General features: G+C 40.1%; 1 protein-coding gene across 1 annotated transcript in view; it reads left to right on the top strand.

The window, feature by feature from the left end:
* Nucleotides 1-18887, top strand: part of si:dkey-82f1.1 (DENN domain-containing protein 2A) — a 55065-nt gene that overhangs the window by 11402 nt on the left and 24776 nt on the right. The window contains exons 2-3 of the mRNA XM_047391838.1: nt 11752-11838; nt 15613-16578. Of these exons, the coding sequence (XP_047247794.1) occupies nt 11753-11838; nt 15613-16578 (1052 nt within the window). The 5' untranslated portion in view covers nt 11752. The remainder of the gene's footprint in view (nt 1-11751; nt 11839-15612; nt 16579-18887) is intronic.

The following is an 18887-nucleotide window of genomic DNA, read 5'->3' as shown; positions in this document are numbered from 1 at the left end:
ATTAGGTCAGAAAGTCATGATGTTATGTAGTGTGAGTTTTGTGAAGGACCGATGTGCAGACAGGAAGTCTGGAGCTGCATAGTGAGTAGAATAATTTAAGGATAAATGAAACAGCAAATTTACAGGTCACGGAGCATGTGCAGAGTACAAGGTGATTTAACGGAAGAATCCAGCACAGGAGCTCAACAGAGCGACACAGAAACACTTGGAAGCACCTAACAGAGATAATGCAGTACACAATACACAAGAATTAACTAAAACAGCAACAACCAGAGAACATATACAAGAGGAAAATGAAGAAAACAGACATGGAAGAAACTCAAAACTCAAACATCCAAGGCTAATGAAACACCAAAGATAAATCATGCAATTACCTTTGGAAAAATGTAAGCTGGTCAGCAATTATAAGGGTTTAACCGATTATTGAGAAGAGCATAAATAATTTTTGAGATGCCATTTTGGCTTTTGGACAACTGTTCTTTTTTTTCTTCTGATTCCTCTATCATAAATCTTACGAGGGGTACCTGACTGATGCTGGCTTATGGTGAAATTATGTGTTTTCCACTTCTGGATTATGGCTCCAAAGGCATTCGCTGCAAAATCTAGAAGTTTGAAATGCTGTTGCTTACATTGCTGCTAGTATGTTTTGCAACAATAACAGTAAATTACTTTGCTTTCTTTGTTTTTATCAGTCGTACCACTCTGTGCAATACTTTAATAAGAATTTCATGTCGCAAAGTGCAGGTTGCCTTGATATGTAGAGAGTCGAGAGACAACAAGATCAGAGAAGCTCAGCACAGGAAGGCAAGGGCTGGGCATGATCCTCTTTCAAACATGGGAAGAAGTCAAGGCAGCTGTAAAGAAAACCATAATCCAGGCAGAAATAAGAAACCTGGAGAATTATCAGTGGAGCTCGGAGCCCAGGGTGCATAGACAAGGTGGGATCCACCCAAGGGGAAGTTGACTTAGGCTAACCTATGGAGGTTGGAACCGTTCTGGATGTCCTTCCTTCTAAGAGCAATTTATGATATCTTCTAACCCCTGTGAATCTTTACAGGTGGCATATAAAAGACAACCCAATGTGCAAGTTGTGCAGGAAAAATTGGAGTCTTACACATGTTTTGACAGAATGCAAGACCGCTCTAGCCTAAGGAATATACAGGAGGTGTCACGATAAGGTTCTGGCTGTGCTTGCTGAAATCCTTAATAAGGAGAGGGTCAGGAAACAACCCAAGGGCAAGATAATATCTACAATTTGTGAAGAGGAAAAAAATGACTGGCAACCAAAACAATCAGAGCAAGTGTCCTACAGTCAGCTCAGAAATAGGAACAGAGGGTTGACCTGAAGTGAATCCTCCAGTTTCAAGACATGGTCCTCTTCCTTAAGACCTGATGCAGTCTTGTTTTCCACAGAAGCAAGGAAAATCATTTTATTTGAGCTCATAATTCCTTATGAAGACGGATGCGAGGAGGCGATTAGAAGAAAAATTAGGCGCTACAAGGAACTGATGAATGACTGTTGAGAGAAAGGCTGGCAAAGTTGAATATACTCAGTCGAGATAGATTGCTGAGGGCTCCCCGCCTAATCAGCCTGAAGGCTATTGACAGTAATGGAGCTGACAGGAAGCGAGAGAAAGAAAGCGGCCTGAAAATAGGAGAGGCAGCAGAAAGAACGTCCTGCTGGATATGGCAAAAGAGGAAGGAGATGTACCGGCAGCCAGGAGGGAGTGAATAGTGGCTGGCCATGACTGCTGACCCACTAGTTATAATTTAGATCTAAGCCCAGGTTTGTATTATGAACATACTCTGCAATCAGTGATAGCACAGGGGTCAGTCGGTCACCTTGCAATAGTAAATAGACTCTTGTTTAAAAACCTATGTACAGGGGATGGACAATGAAACTGAAACACCTGTCATTTTAGTGTGGGAGGTTTCATGGCTAAATTGGACCAGCCTGGTAGCCAGTCTTCATTAATTGCACATTGCACCAGCAAGAGCAGAGTGTGAAGGTTCAATTAGCAGGGTAAGAACACAGTTTTGCTCAAAATATTGAAATGCACACAATATTATGGGTGACATACCAGAGTTCAAAAGAGGACAAATTGTTGGTGCATGTCTTGCTGGCGCATCTGTGACCAAGACAGCAAGTCTTTGTGATGTATCAAGAGCCACGGTATCCAGGGTAATGTCAGTAAACCACCAAGAAGGACCAACCACATCCAACAGGATTAACTGTGGACGCAAGAGGAAGCTGTCTGAAAGGGATGTTCAGGTGCCAACCCGGATTGTATCTAAAAAACATAAAACCACGGCTGCCCAAATCACGGCAGAATTAAATGTGCATCTCAACTCTCCTGTTTCCACCAGAACTGTCCGTCGGGAGCTCCACAGAGTCATTATACATGGCCGGGCTGCTATAGCCAAACCTTTGGTCACTCATGCCAATCCCAAACATCTGTTTCAATGGTGCAAGGAGCGCAAATCTGTGGACAATGTGAAACATGTATTGTTCTCTGATGAGTCCACCTTTACTGTTTTCCCCACATCCGGGAGAGTTACGGTGTGGAAAACCCCCAAAGAAGCGCACCACCCAGACTGTTGCATGCCCAGAGTGAAGCATGGGGTTGAATCAGTGATGGTTTGGGCTGCCATATCATGACATTCCCTTGGCCCAATACTTGTGCTAAATGGGCGCGTCACTGCCAAGGACTACCGAACCATTCTTGAGGACCATGTGCATCCAATGGTTCAAACATTGTATCCTGAAGGTGGTGCACCTATACACACAGCAAGACTGGTGAAAGATTGGTTTGGTGAACATGAAAGTGAAGTTGAACATCTCCCATGGCCTGCACAGTCCCCAGATCTAAATATTATTGAGCCACTTTGGGGTGTTTTGGAAGAGCGAGTCAGGAAACGTTTTCCTCCACCAGTATCACGTAGTGACCTGGCCACTATCCTGCAAGAAGAATGGCTTAAAATCCCTCTGACCACTGTGCAGGACTTGTATATGTCATTCCCAAGACGAATTGACGCTGTATTGGCCGCAAAAGGAGGCCCTACACCATACTAATAAATTATTGTGGTCTAAAACCAGGTGTTTCAGTTTCATTGTCCAACCCCTGTAAGTGCTACCTTCAGTTTACGGATGTAATTAGTTGCAGATTATCCATAAAGCCAATCATGGTAATGCACTTGGTTGTTTGTTTGTCAGCTTGACATGGGATTTTACTGTTGTAAGAAAAACATAACCCTTCAAAGATCTCTGGAGTTGTATGTGGTGGTGCACCTACTCATCTGAAGAACAGCAGTGAGTAATGTCTTCAAATAAAGCAAAACATTTTTCTGAACCCTTACAATTTAAACATTGACTATTGTAGAAATCCAATAAAGAAGATAGAAATAAGGTTTTCATGTATGACCATCACACTTTACAATCCTGGTGCAGCTGAAACACAAATGTGAATTGTAACGGTGAAGTGGTATGATGCTGTATAAAATAGATTCTATAAAGTCTTGTTATGTTTTATCCTCTTTTCATTGTTTTGATATCCATTTTCTAGCAAATGACAAATACTACACACTCCGTTTCCCGGGCACTGCCAAAAGAGGGATGCCAAAGATTTATGGCAAAATGTGACCAAAGTAGGCCGACCATCTATCCTGTCTATACCTACTTGTCCTTGCAGGGTTGCAGGGGAGGCTGGTGCCTATCTCTCATGGTCATTGGGCGCAATAGGTGGGGTACACCCTGGACAGGTTACATTGCAACACAGAGACAAACAACCACACCCACTCATACCTGAGGGCAATTATGAATGATCAGGTGACCAAACAGTCATGTTTTTGGACTGTGGTTGGAAGCCACAGTTCCCAGAGAGAACTCTACCTTGCACAGGGAGAACATGCAAACTCCAAGCAGAAAGACCCCAGCTCATATTGGAACCCAGGACCTTCTTGCTACAAGGCAACAGTGCCACGAACTGCTCTACCATGCAGGCTGACCACATTTTCTATTTTATTAGGTTATTTGAATCGTTTGTGCTAATTGCTTTGTGTAAAATGCAGCAGAAAAAGATCTTATGAAGCTATCAGTCGTTGGCTGAAGCTGCAGTGGTGTTTCAGCTATGAGGGAAACAAATGGGGATTTTTGCATATAACAGAAACAGTGTTAAACTGGCTGATGTGGGCCAAAGGGAAAGTGGTTTGAAAATGGGTCCTGGAATGAATTGACAAGGCACATTGTTCTGTGGAGCCAGCAGGGACATTGGGAGCAGATTGTGCATGAGTCAGGAGCTCTGCTGAGGGGTGCCTTGTATCTGTTGGGAGAATGGATAGACAAGTCCCTGGACTACCGATGCTCCACCTCTGTACAAGGAGGAAACAAGACACTCTCACCCATTTGGGAAGAATGACGTAGGTCTGTTTTCTCTCTGCCTGAGACAGACTCATACTTCTTCACTTTCCCCTTTCTCATCAGGGGTGATGGTGCTCTTTTGTTGTCATTTATCAGTTGTTGACTGGAACAAAATGTGTCTGTGCAGTAATTCCTTTAAGTACCTGATTTACCACCCTTTTAGGCAATGTTTAACAAGGATTTTTTGGCATTCAACAAGGCAGCGTTGTTGAACGTTTTTCCAGATTTGTTTTTTTCCATACATATTACATTTCAACTTAGTAAGGCATCATGGGCTGCAAAAGTTGCATCATCTGCAGCCAGTGAAATGTTGAACTAAGAGAATTATCTCCAAAGGATTGGGACATCTTCTGCATTCAAGGCCTTGACTCAAACCTTGAGGATTGGTCATTTGTCAACTCTTGACAGATGAAAGGAGTAGAAAGGACTTTGCTGACTATGTCCGGAGCTTCCTTCCGCTAGCGGCCATGTTGACCTTGAGTGTCATTTTCATTTTGTGCCTTTAATGATGCATTTATACCATTCTGTTTTTTTTGGGTGGAATGATAAAACAACAATTGGGAGCACAATAGTGAATGTATATGGATTTTATTTAATTAATATATAGTTAAAATCACAAATATAGGCTTAAAAACAGTATATACATTCACGCCAGGTAAATGTCACTCTCAACCTTCTGGTATAATTTGAAAATCTCTCCACTCTTTGCCAGTATTGGTAGACTTTATTTGCCTTGAAGCATCATCCCTGGTCAGGATTTGAAGGAGCTATTGTAAAGCCTGAATTGTCACCTTAAAAACAAATTTTGATGTGTTTTTGAGATCAATGTTATGTTGTAACATCCATTTTCTTTAAACTGTTACCAGAAGAAAGATAATTGCTGGATCAGCTGGATCAGAAACAATTTTAAGACCACCATGGCCTGAGAGGGCTTCGATCAAGAAATAAGCCAAGCTTAGAAATAAGAACAACAAAAAGAAAAAAATATCTTTCAGGAACTCAACCTAAGCTCTAGTGCAGGAGTGTCCAAACGTTTTATGCTGTATGCCTAAATCTGCAAGTTAAAAGCACTCACAGGCCATAAATTCTTTTTTCCAATTAAAAACACAAGATAGTTTTATATGGAATTATTTTCATTTCAGCTGCACAGCAGTAAATTAAACATGTGATTCTTAAATTAAACTAAGCAAAAAAGAAAAGAATATGTTTGCCAGAAAATAGGTATCAGATGTTTACCTTCATAAAACTTTACATCCTAACTTTTTTGGGTGAGCTGTTTTCTATTTTGTTGGTCTACGAAATGGTTTAGTCCATTCTCAGCAAAAACAATGAGAACATTCTTCGAAAGCTCTTGTTATATTTAGCCATGTTTAATACAAATGTGTGCCCAAGTCTGATTTGTAGTAAAAGGTTTCTGGATATTCTTGATCCCACGCACCATGATTCTAAAACAGAAACAAAAAACATGGCTAATAAATAAACATACTACATGTAGTACCTAACAGTTTAAATTTAAAAAGATATAAATTTTTCATTGAAAATCTCATTCTAAAAAAAACACAAAAAACATTTTTACCATTTTTGAGCTGCGTTCAGGGGCCATACAAAACTATTCTAAGGGCTGCAAATGGCCCCTGGGCCTCACTTTGGACACCCCTGCTCTAGAGAGCCATGTCGTGGCTTGGTTGGGTCTGTCCATGGTGTTCAGGGTTTTAGTGCTGCAGCTTGCGCTTAAGGTGTTGGACACCCTCTATAAACAGGTTATTAAATTATCATGAATACATAATCAAATTCTTCAGCTGACTTATCATTCATGACTTTGTTCTTAATATTTTAGCAACAGTGGAAATTTCCCAAATATACGCCCCAGTAGAGGTTTAAAATACAACCCTTCTCGTTGTGAAATATCTGTGCTAACCAGTTTTTGAAAATTTATTGGAAGTAATATTTATGATGCAAATTACCAAGACAATAATACGCACTACTAAGTGTGGGATTAGAAAATTAACAATGGGACGCATGTGTTATATTTAGAATAGCTTGATAAGCAAAGAAACGTGCTGGGAGACATAATTGTTTGTGGCGTCCCCCTCGGTTCCTGTTTGGCCTTGTGTCTAAACCAGTTTCAATACTGTCTCATGTCCATCCTCCTTTACAATAAAAGGATGGTGATGGGGGGACACAACAATGAAAGTAGGGAGTTTACACAGCAGTAAAAATGAGACAGCTTGTGCATAGAACTTGTGTGATTGTGATGTGTAACTTCCACACTGGTGACACATATTGTGTGCGACAGCCACATACATGCAAAGTTTTCTATATAGACTTTGAGCACGTAAGCATGCTCATAGAGTTGGCCTGTTTGGCGCAAGTCCAAGGCCTTGCTATGAAATCAGCTTGGGAAAGCAGCAGGGGCCCTGAGCATGACACAAAGACAAAACCAGAGAGAAGGACACTGTGGAGCAACGATAAAATTCCATTCTTTATTTGCCTGCTCCTCTCCAATCTCTTCCTTTGAATACAGTTCCTTTAACATCTTTACTTCTTCTGGAAGCAAGCACATAGTTTTCAGACAAATACTAAGCGGTACTATACAGTGTCTTGCAGAGATTTTTATATCCCCTTGACTTTTTCAGTATTTGTCATGTTCCAACAACAAACCTCAGTGTATTTGTGCCACTATTGACATTTCTGGATGATGGATTTAACAAAGCTCTGTAAGATGTTTAAAGCTTGGAACATTGTTTTATAACCTAACCCTGCTTTAAACATCTTCACAACCTTATCCCTGACCTTCTGCAGTGTTCCTTGGTCTTCATGATGCTGTTTGTTTACTCATGTTCTCTAACAAACCTCTGAGACCTTTTCAGATCTTTGTAAAAGGTATTGAAATGTAGGTTGCAATGTGATAAAACATGGAAAAGGCTCTGTCATCTAACTAAAGTAGCTTAGAAATAACAACCTATCCTTCAGAACTGCAGACATTTGGAGTTCTGTTCAAGATAATCAACACAAAGAAACAAAAGATTTAACATGAGCCTTTTATCTCCCTATGGTTCCTCCTTTTCCTTTATTAACGTGGTCTCCCTACAACTTTGCAGCTAAATAGTTATGGAGAAAAAATAAAAGGGAGAAATAAAAGAGAGAAGGGTGGGATGGAAAGAACAGCCAAGTTGGCCCTTCCAGAAGGAGCTGGGCTGAGTGTGCAGCAGTGTGTTAAATTGATTGCAGATGAGGCTTTTGGAATATAAGCTGCACTCAACCACATTTTGTTGGAGATAGGGTCTTCACTGTGCCTGGGTGCAGAAAGAAAGACAAAAACAGAAATTCATCACTTTAATGTAAGCCACATTTTGAGCTATCATGTTCGCCTTGAGTGATGATTTACTTATCCTCTACCAACTGTTGATGATAGCAGGCGGTTTGGAGACATTTTTGGTTGATTTCGGAGTTTAGGAAAACTCCAAGATAGGTGCACGGGCGCTATCAGTCCTTTTTAGGCATTTAGAAATGACAGGGGAAAAAAAGGAGAAGTTTCAGCACAAACAAGCAAAGAATGAAGATGATGTAACGGTGTTAGCTCTTGCTGCAGGGCAGGAGGGAGCGATGGAGGGGAGGGTGAAGTCTTTATGAGAAGCAGCTGTAGGGAGGATGCAGACAGGCAGGTCTCCAGAGCCCTGCAACATCAGGCCGCCCTGCAGCGCCACCTGCGTCCAGTGTGATGAAGCTAACTTCTCTTTAAATGCAAAACAATGTTGAATAATGTTTTCTTAATGAAAATCAACACTTGATAATCTTCAGACAATCTGCAGGCCTGAAAAACATATATAAAGCTGCAAACCAAGAAGAGCCTGAAAGCTAATTGCATGACTTAACTTGCAGTGTGAAAATGATCCCACTCTGGCAAGCTTGGTGTGTGTGTGTGTGTGTGTGTGTGTGTGTGTGTGTGTGTGTGTGTGCGCGCGCGTGTGTCAGTACATCACAACTGAATGAGTTGAAGCAAATTCAGTGTAAGTGTGATCAGTGTGTGAGCTCAGAATGAGAAAATCCAGTTAAATCGGAGAACTTGTGGAGTAGTTTATGTTCTTGGTAAAAATCTGTACATTTATTTAATCTATGTTTTTAAAAAACCTGAGCACCTACAAGTAATTTAAACATTATGGAGTCTTCCAATTGAGGCTTTCAGTTGTTCATTGCTTTCTACATATTTGACCAATTACCTCTACTTACTTTTCTTTATTACAGTTGGCTTTCTGCATTGCCTTTAAATGTATTTACACATTACAACCTTTTACTTTAGTAAAAGCAGAATCTTCTCTACTTTTTTTCTGTTTGGAGGTTTTGTTTTGCCTCTGAAGCATCCCTTCACTTTTTATATCAAGAAATCAGTTTAAATTCATAAAAGAATACTTAGGACTTGCTATTTTTTCTAGTTTTCTTAGTACGTTTAGTAGGTGCGATAGGGGCACCTTCTCATCACACTTTCCATAATTGGAACACAAACAACTAAAGGCAAAGCTTTTATTTTGTCCTTGGCTGTTGTATATTTGGCATCACTAACTCTGATACGTCCCAAACATCTTTGCTCCCTTCTTAGAAGGAGATTACTTCAAATAAGCTAGTACAAAATGTGTATAAGGGTGATGCTTGAGCACTATTTATGTATTTTCCTAGAGAAATGAACGATAAACAATATGTAAAAATGGGATGGGGTGTTAGGCAAAGGATGCACAATACTTGTTTTTTTTGCAAACGTTGACAAAAAATACAACAATTTTACCTATTGGACTAGTCACAATCTTTAATTACTGCCCTTGTTGGAAAGAAATAATCTCTTGATTGCATAGGCGAGAGCCTGTTAATAATAATCTTTGCATTTCCTAATTATTAGAGTCTATCCACTGAGAGAAGCTTTCTCAATGCTTGTTATGTAAGTTATTCTTGACTTCTCTTTGACCTCATCTGCTCTTTCTTGTAAACTTTTTATGATGAGGATGACCCTTGATTTGAGGTCAGGCGGTAATCAATGCTACAACTCTAGATTCAACATGGGATTTCTAAAAATTTTACTTGTGTCATAAACTTAAATATTTCATTGGATAAAAATCAGAAACTTTTTAATATTAGAAAGTAGAAGCTATTTTCCCATCCATGCTGCTGCTGACCAATGATTCTGCTTTTATTTCCTGTGCTGGGGTAATCACACCTCACAGGACACTTTAAAGGGGGGTGGGGCAGGAAGAGGTCCTGAGGTCGCAGTTTCTCATGATGTTTTTATTGGACTCAGCAGATGGCTTCCCTCGGCCTCTGTATTGTTATGATGGACATCTCGCTCTGGGGGATTGGTGTTATCGATCGTTGCTAATAGCTCTAAGAGACAAAAGCCTATTCTACCCCTTTCATAAAAAGTTCCCTCAGTAACTTGAATGCTAAGCACCTTGTGATGTCAAGCTAAAAGATGTAAATATATAATTGACATTTTCTGTCAGGTCAGAGATATGTTGATGATAATGGTAAGTCAGGAACCTGTGAAAATGACCTTTTGATGAAACTTAAATCTCCACTGAGAACCTCTTTCTATTTTGACTGAAGTTTTCCAAATAATGAGAGGACAGCCCAAAAGCCTGCACTTTTCACTGCAACAGTATACTTTTATTATTCTTTGCAATATCCACTTTCCTCTTTAGTTTTGACAAGGCCTGACCCTCTTGTCTGTCTTTCCCATCTTCCCTTTCTCTCAGAGATGTACTAACTCCAAGGACACCCCCAACCCCCCATTATGTGTTATTCATAGTCTTAGTGTTCAGTCCGTGCTTGGGTTCTGTGTTACGTTTTCAGAAGGAAGAAATAATCAGTAAGGGAGGGAAGAAAAAAAGTGGTTGATGTTTCTCCTCAAACATGTGACCCCCTCTTGGCTCACAGCTGAAAATAATTTTGGCCCACAGGCCGTTGAAATGCTTGACGCACGCCTTCCTTCTCCATTTTCTTCCCTCCAGGGGGACTAGGGCTTGGACATATGGGACAAAGACAAATTAATAACTTGAGCTGTAAGCAAAAACACAAGGGAAAATATGACATACTCTTTTAGGCAACATCACAACAGTCCCTTAAAATCCTCCTCTTCATTTTATTGTGAATGCTAATCCAAATCCAAAACTGACCCAACACTCTGAACTTCAACAGTGTCCAACATTTACCAATCAGGACAACAATCAGTGGAATTAGGGCCACATCCCCTAATTAGTTTAGAGAGCAAAGAAGTATCAGGCTTTGCTGATGAAAGGTTATAGAAAGAAGGGCAGAGAGGGGGATCTCGGCTAGGCAGTGCTCATGAAATATTTAATAGCCTGCAAATACCCTGCAAAGTATCTCGACACATCTGGAAAAAGGCACACACATAAAATCTATTTGCTGGAGCAGCATATGTATTCTTGGCGAACTGTGTGGGACTGTAATGCAACCATGTAGGCATGTTTTAATTTTCTGTAAGATTACAAAGCACTAATGAGAATATGTGAATTTACTGGAGTACCAGGCCAAGTCATGCCCACTCTGCTTTATTTGGATCTTACGTTTGGCTCATCTTTTAATTATTTCAAGTTCATCTGAAATTCATGATGTTTTGACAAACAGACAAAGTAATAGTTTCAAACATTTTAAGCATGTTCGCTTGCACTCAGTTTCATGCTGCTTGCATGGCAAAAAAAGTCAAAAGTAAATCAAAAGCTGGAAAGTACATGTCAATTATGAAAATTGTTTAAGAAAAAGTGCTTTCATTATGTTCATTCAGAAATTAGGCATTGTACTGCAGCATGCTGAAACACATTGGGTAGTAAAACTAAAGGCACCCTTCTTGCTACCACTTTCATATAATTAATTAAACATTACAACCACAGTATAGTGCATAAGTGGAAGGAGAATGACAAATAATAATTCAGCCTCCTTTATATTGATGCCAATACAATACAACCAATTGTCTTTAGAGGTCACCTAATTAGTTAATAGTCATTTGTAAATGACTATTGATATTCTTATTTGTAAAAACAAAATTGAATCATATGTATAATTGTCTTTCCTCTTTACAATTACACATTACTTTGTTTTGGTCAATCACATAAAAAGGTTGTTTGCGGTTGTAATGATGCAACATGTGAAAAAGTTCAATGGGTTTGAATAACATTGTGAAGCGCAGCATGTCATTATTAGCTGAATACCTGTTCGAGCTGTGTTTTTAATAAACCAAAGGTTCACTATTTACATATTTTTTTTAAGAACCTTTCCCTTTATAAAGATCCATGATACTAACTGACTGGTTCTATCTGTTGTCTGTGCAGGATGCCAGCTGTTAGCACCATGACCGGTGGAAGGGCCCTGCTGCTCTGTACAAACACTGACAACTGTATTTACCAGTCAGTCAACGGGTAGGTGCTTCAGACTCTGAGAAGTTAGTTGACCATGCTTATTATAGCAAACATGTTTCCACTTCGGAAACCTTTTCCAGGAACCACAACATTTATTCCAAAGCATTTATCTGGATGAAACAGGTTATTCCCGTTAATGTTTACCCCAGGAAACAACCGTGGTAGGGAGAAACTACTAACCTGAACGTGAGCTTTGTGAAGGGGCGGGGGGCTGCAAAGCGTTTCTGATTTCAGCTGTCTATAGAGGGAGTGAATTCTGCAGTCATAGTCATAGTTTTTGGGTTTTAAACTGTTTATATCAGTGTTTTACAACAAAATAAAAATAACCACAACTCCAAAAGAGTTGAAAGAAATGAGCCTGCATGTTTGCACTGCTGCTTAGGACACTTCTAGCTCAGTTGATAAAACATCTATAAATTCAACACATTTTTTCCTACATAAACAGAACCTGAAGTCGAGCCACACATCACGGACATCCTAGTTTTGGGGAATAACGGTTCAGGGTAACATAATGGAGGCACACCTTTTTCTGTAGTTTTGTTATTTTTCCTGCTTTCATCACGTTAATTGTGATGTTTCAGTATGAAGAAGAGGTCAGAGTCATTGCCTTTTCATACATACAACTGAAGGCTAAACAAGAAAATCAAAAACACAGCTTTTCAGAACTAACAATAATTTAAAACCTTGCTGTAGCTATCCTAAACCTTTTGAATTCCTCTTAAGATAGCGGGATATGTTCCTGTTCTTTAAAGGTGTCAACAAAACATAGGCAGGGCAAGAGAGCAGAGTACGGCAGCTTCAGCCACCTGCCAACTGGTCACTGTTACTGCATCCCTGCGGCCACTGCCCAGTGTAAAGCTTCCTTTCAGCCTGCATCTAATAAATCCACACTAATCTGTTGTATTCTGTCTTTATTACAACATTTAAGTATCCTCTGAAGTACACCACTGACTTTTTTCACAATCTGTCCTATTTCCCCTGTCTTACTTGGCTTTCCTGTGTTTGACCTAGGTTTTTCTTCCCTGTTGCTTTGCATTGTATGAATATATTTTTAGTTATGTCTTTTTCTCAAAGAACTCTCAGGAAATTTGAGTCTGTAATCTCTTCAACTCTCTCCACCAATTTCCTCTAGATTGTACGACTGTTGGGTCTCTCATTCAGCAATGTCATCAGAACTCAATCAGCAAGGCCACGTTTCCTCTGTTTGTTGGCAGAAAACATTTGATAGGCTATGAGCCAAAACTCGGCTTTATGGGTTGAGAAGAAGAAAAGGAAAGATGCACGTCTACACTTGGGCCTTTCCCCTTTTTTTGTATACTTTGTCTCTACTCCATAAATAGCTGTGTGTGTAGCTCATAAACCTTGACCCTCAAACCCGGAGTTCAAACTGTCATGACCCAGTGACGCTCTGGGACTGACTCAAAGCTGAAACAGGCTCTTTTTATGAGTGTTTTCTTTACTCTTTGAAGCTGTTGTAATTATAAAACTGTGTAGGCGGATCTCTTAGGGCTTGTCAGGAGGATTTACTCTGTACACTAAATCTAATCTGTCTAAAGAATTAGAGACTTACTGATCAGAATTTAGAGGCTGGTTTCCAATCCAGTTTTGTAAAACCTCTGTCTGTCGCTCTGGAGGACATGCAGAACTAAGCGATCACCAAACACTGTCACAGGAGCAATCCCATATTTTTTAAAGCAAACTTAACTTTCTGAGCTGTTGTAAACTGTGACAATCAGAGAAAAAGATATGAAAACATTTTATAATTTACTGATCATGATCACAACTCACAGATCACAGGAAGAACAGGTGAATTTAAAAGATTCAACACTACACCAGGTCCACGTCTGCTCATAACATCTCATATCATGTCTGTTATTGTTATTGCCATTTTTCCCAAATGAAAAGTGATGTATCGTTCTATGGACATCATCAGGCTGGTTCTTGAGCAAGATCTAAGTCTCAGCCTACCGATCAATCATAGATGTGAGCTGAGCGTCTATTTTCAAAACTTCAACCGCTTGAAAACAATGTCTTAGCCTGAGCACATACATTTCCAAAACAAAATCTAAAAAAACAACTGTCCTCTTTATTGTTTTGTGCAGACTGGGTACATGCTGAATTTAGGCTTACTGCTGTGTAGCTTACAGACGACTTTTAGTTTAGTAAATTGAAAGTTTGTAGCCAGTAGAGATAGTTAAATAAAAAAAAAGGAAAACACTTACCATGCTGGTAACAACAGCGGTGTTTTCCTTTGTTTGGGCCACTGACACATTTCTCATCCAACTAAACTCACTGACAACAAAACGTACTTTTCCATATTAATGTCCGAAATGTCCGGCAGCCTAAGCACTGATAATTCCGAAAATCACATGCCAATCACATGCAGAGACAAGGGTTATACAATTAGGTGAAAGTAGGAAGATGGGCTCTGAATGTCATGGAGTGGTGGTGTTTTGCAGGACCAAAGCGTAAGCAGGAGCATGGAAGCCGCATGGTGAGCAAAAAACGTTTTTAATAACAGAACTGGGAAAACTTATAGCAGTGAAAAACAGGACATGGAGCATGTGCAAAATGACTGGCATGGAGCAGGTAAACCAACAGTAGGATCCAATGGCGAGCAATGAAAACCCGAGAGTTCAAATACAGAGGTAGAGTGGATAAACAACCAATTAACCAGAAGGTGATCAGGTGAAATGTGGAGCAACTAAAGGGGGTGGCTAATAAACACAAATGAGCAGGAGCACAGAGAGGTGAATGAACCACAAACCTAATCTAATAAGAATGAACTAGAATAACAGCAACTAAACAGGGAAGTTCAGAAAAACAGACAAGAAACAGACAATAAATTAAAACACCTAACACAGGTGAATCATGACACTGAAGACAGCAAGTGCTGTGGTACAGGCCAGGTACACAGACCAACAGAGATGGGAGTAGGTGTTGCACCAAATTCTGTCACCCCCAGATATTCTGCCTCCAGAAGGTGCCATGAAGAAGCTATACTGAATACAGATGGTCCCATATTCTGATAGCCATTTTCAGCTAAATGCAACTGTACTACAACTTTAAACAAAAGCATTTACACTTCAAAAATGTGTTTCATGCTGTGTCAAAGAAATGAAAAGTTGGACTAAAATATAAGGAGTCACATATTCTGATAACTGTCATCGGAAGAATGTGACCAGACTGAAACTTACAGGAAGGTTTGAAGTTCATACCAGGTTATTGTGAGCTTGGTGGCTTTCCTGTCTCTACATCTCACCACTGATATGACAAGATGAACTGAACTAATGACAACAAAAGAAAACCCATTAAATTTTAGCATATGTTACCACTTGTATTTTAGTCCCAATTTTAATGTAAGTGATAAATACAGTTTTTCATGTACTAGAAGATACAGAAAGTAATTTTCTCTCAACAGCTATCAAGGGGAAAATTGCTTAACATGTAGCATAAAATATAGTTTCCATTCCAATTGCTTCTAACATCTCTGTGTTTTCTCTGACTTCTTTTTTAAATTTCTAAATCCTTCTTTCCTTCATCAGTGTCCACACCGAAGAGTTGTTGTCAGTGTGACCTGGTAGTGGTGCATTTACTGATCAGAAAAAGCTTGAACTTTTGAGCTTGTAACCAATAGATCTACCAGCCAATTTCTTGGTACATCTCTGTAGAAAATGATTACTATCCAAATTGTTAAAGGTGACAAAAGTGTGAAGACATTCATCTTCCTTTGTGACATGTCTGTATTCAATTTTCTTTTAATATCTTTTCAAGACTCCAGTGCTGTGGCTTAAAGGTTGGGGAAGCACCATCATCTGTGGTGCCCCAACCTTTAGAGGTGTGTGGGTTACCAGGGGACAGAGACAAAAGAAACAATCTCAGCGACACCTCAGGTCTTCCTGACACCATGCTGGCTGAAAGGAGAGCCACAACCACAAAGGACCCGCCGATCCCCAACGTGGAAAATGGACTGAGCCACGGCAAGAGCTCAGCGGGAGCCAGGGCTGCCAGCATCCGTGATAAGATATCACAGTGGGAGGGCAAAAAGGAGTCCGCCCATGTGGTTGCTACAGGAACATATCTTCTTAGTACAACACAGAAGGAAGTTGACATTGTGAGGAAAAAGGAATCCAAAGCATCAGAAGTCCAAAGGACAGACAGCAAGAGGTTTGTTAGCTGGGAGAGACAAGATTCAGGGAAAGAAAATGTTGGAAAATGTGGGGATTTTAGCCCTAAATATAAGGGCGCAGCAAACAATGACAAGTGTCATGCTTCTAAGCCAGCTGAACTCCAAGACAAGAAAACAGTTTTGACTCATGTCAAGAAACTAGAGAAGGCAACAAAAGAAGTTCCTCACAAACCCTCACTGGCATTTCCAGGGAATTACTTCTGTCCCCCTTCAAAGGAGGAGTTGGAGGGGATGGAGAAGAAGGCCAGTGAACCAATTTTTGGGACTTTTGATATGGCTCGACCTGGTGGGTTGCAGAGGAGAAGCAATGGGGATTCTGAGAACGAATACAGTGAGCCTGGTGCTCCTTCTATAAACCCTCTACCTAAACCTCAAAGAACTTTCCAGCATCACACACGATCTTACACTACAGGCCCAAGTGCTTTCTTTGGAAAGGCAAAGAGGACCCTGCCTCCTCTGCCCTCCATTCCTCCCCCACCTCTACCCACATGCCCTCCTCCCGGGGTTTGCCGAAGACCTTGGGTTGACAGAGCCCGGGACAGCAATAACAGGTAGGACTGTGCTTAGAAGCTGTCACTATCGCTAACTGCAAACACCCAACCTAGACCCCACTACCCCTACCTGACATTGTGCTCTACATTCTAAGAAGGTTAAGAGGATGAGTCACTCAGATTATTCCCCTTAAAAGCAACATTATCAGAAGTAATAACAAATTGGCTACCCATTGAACTTTTTCATATTTTGTCAAGTTACAACAACAAACTTATATGATTTTTGGGGGGATTTTATGTGATAGACCTACACAAAGTTCATAGGTGTGAAGTGGAGCAAAAATGATAAATATAAACGTTTTTACATATAAAAATCAGAAGATTTGCCCACTTTACTCTGATACTCTTAAATAAAACGCGGAGCTAACTGCCTTCAGAGATCACCTCATTGGTAACTAGTCCACTTAATTTAATCTCCCTCAGAGCTCTGAACATTACTGAACAACATAATGAAAACCAAGTAACACATTACTCAGGTATAAAGCTGTGGAGATGTTTACGGCATAGTTAGGCTATAAAACAACATACCAAACTGTGCACATCTCACACATAACTCTTCATCCTACCAGCCACAAAATGGAAAAAGTATGGTGCACCTGAGCTGACAGGCTGGACCAATAGAGTATTAATCAAAGAAGCAGCCAAAGAGGTCCATGTTAACCCTGGATGAGCTGCAAAGATCCACAGCTCAGCTGGGAGAATCTGTTGATTAGCTGTGGACTCCAAAGATCTGGCTTTTGTGAAAGAATGGAAGGGAGAAATCTATTGTTAAAAGGAAGTCAGAAGAAGTTGCAGTTTGCCTCAAGCCATGTAGGGGAAACAGGAAACAGGGAACCTTCTTCTAGAAGGTGCTCTGGTCAGATGAGCCTAGAAAAGGCACTTTATGACCCGCATGCAGAAGACTTTGTGTGATACAAAAAGCACTGCTTATCACCATAAACACAGCATCCCCCATGTAAAAACTACCGGTGGCAGCATTATGCTGTGGCGAGTTATTTTTTATTCCAACAGATACGGGGAAGCTACTCAGAAAGCATATCTAAGCGGTAGCATGGCCCTAAATCATATTAAGAATATGTGGCAAGTGAAATTTATCTTCCCAAATGCAGGCTGACTAAGCTCTTTTGTGAAGAAAGAAGGGCAAAAATTCAGGCTCAAGAAGTGCAAACTGGTAGAGACATACCCCAAAAGACTTGCACATGCAACTGCAGGAAAAGGTGGTTCCTCCAGAAGCCTGAATATAAACGCTTGTCACAGTTTTCTGATTTTCATTGTAGCACATTTTTAAAACCATGTATCTTTTTCATTTCACTTCACATTTATGCACTACTTTTTGTTGGTCTTTCACATAATGTTGTGGTTGTAACGTGACAAAAAGTGAAAAATTCAATACTTTTGCAAGGCACTTTATCCTCTAAATGGTTCCCATCCCAATCCATTCAGCTCCGAGGTGCATTTCAATCCTTCACATTCGCTGTAAGTGTAAAGCACTGGTGACCTCATTCTGTTTTTAAATATTCCACAAAATGAGCTTAGGGCTTAGACTGAGGAATGCACTCTTTCCAGGACATCAAGTAAAAGTATCTAAACGTCAGAGGATTTTATTGAAAGAAGAGAATAACATTAACAGTACTGCATGTCAAATCTTTGCCTTCATGGTAAAAATGATTGTGCAACTCCTTTGGCTGCTACAGATATCTTCTTCCAAGAACTCCTTTCTGCAGAGGTTGGATTTCTGAAGATAAATTAAGGGAATCTGATCGATCTGGCATCCAAAACAACCCAGCAGCATTTGAATTTATGTGGTTGCAATCAAATAAAGAGAGCTGTGCAGAGAAACCAGAAAAAATTTGGATATAGCAGTATTGGATCACATCTATTGTTCGGTTTCTCCAGGGGCCTACATTTTTGTTTGGAGCTGGGCTTGGATCTTGTACATTCAATACCATATGTGGAGGCCTCACTTTGCTCAAGTGCACTGTGTCAAACCTTTTGTTTGGTCAGACTGTCTCCCTCCTGAGTGCCCATTGATAAAAAGGTACAAAGATGTATGCCTTTATTAAAAATAAAGTACCAAGTTTTTTTTTATAGTTTTTCATAGCCTAATACTGTGCTTAAAAGGTTAGGTTACTTGCATGATTGTTGTATTGCATCAAAAAAGGTATAATAAGCTTAAAGCTAAACACAAGTTAAACATAATCTGAAATACGTTTTCCATCACAGAGAAGTGTACCTTATCTTGTAAAAGTATTCTTTTCACACAGTGTCATATTACAACCACAAACGCCTTTGTATTTTGGGATAGACCA

This window comes from Girardinichthys multiradiatus, chromosome 2 (assembly GCF_021462225.1).
Source record: "Girardinichthys multiradiatus isolate DD_20200921_A chromosome 2, DD_fGirMul_XY1, whole genome shotgun sequence".
Lineage (NCBI taxonomy): Eukaryota > Metazoa > Chordata > Actinopteri > Cyprinodontiformes > Goodeidae > Girardinichthys > Girardinichthys multiradiatus.
This window is presented reverse-complemented; position numbering and strand designations above follow the sequence as displayed.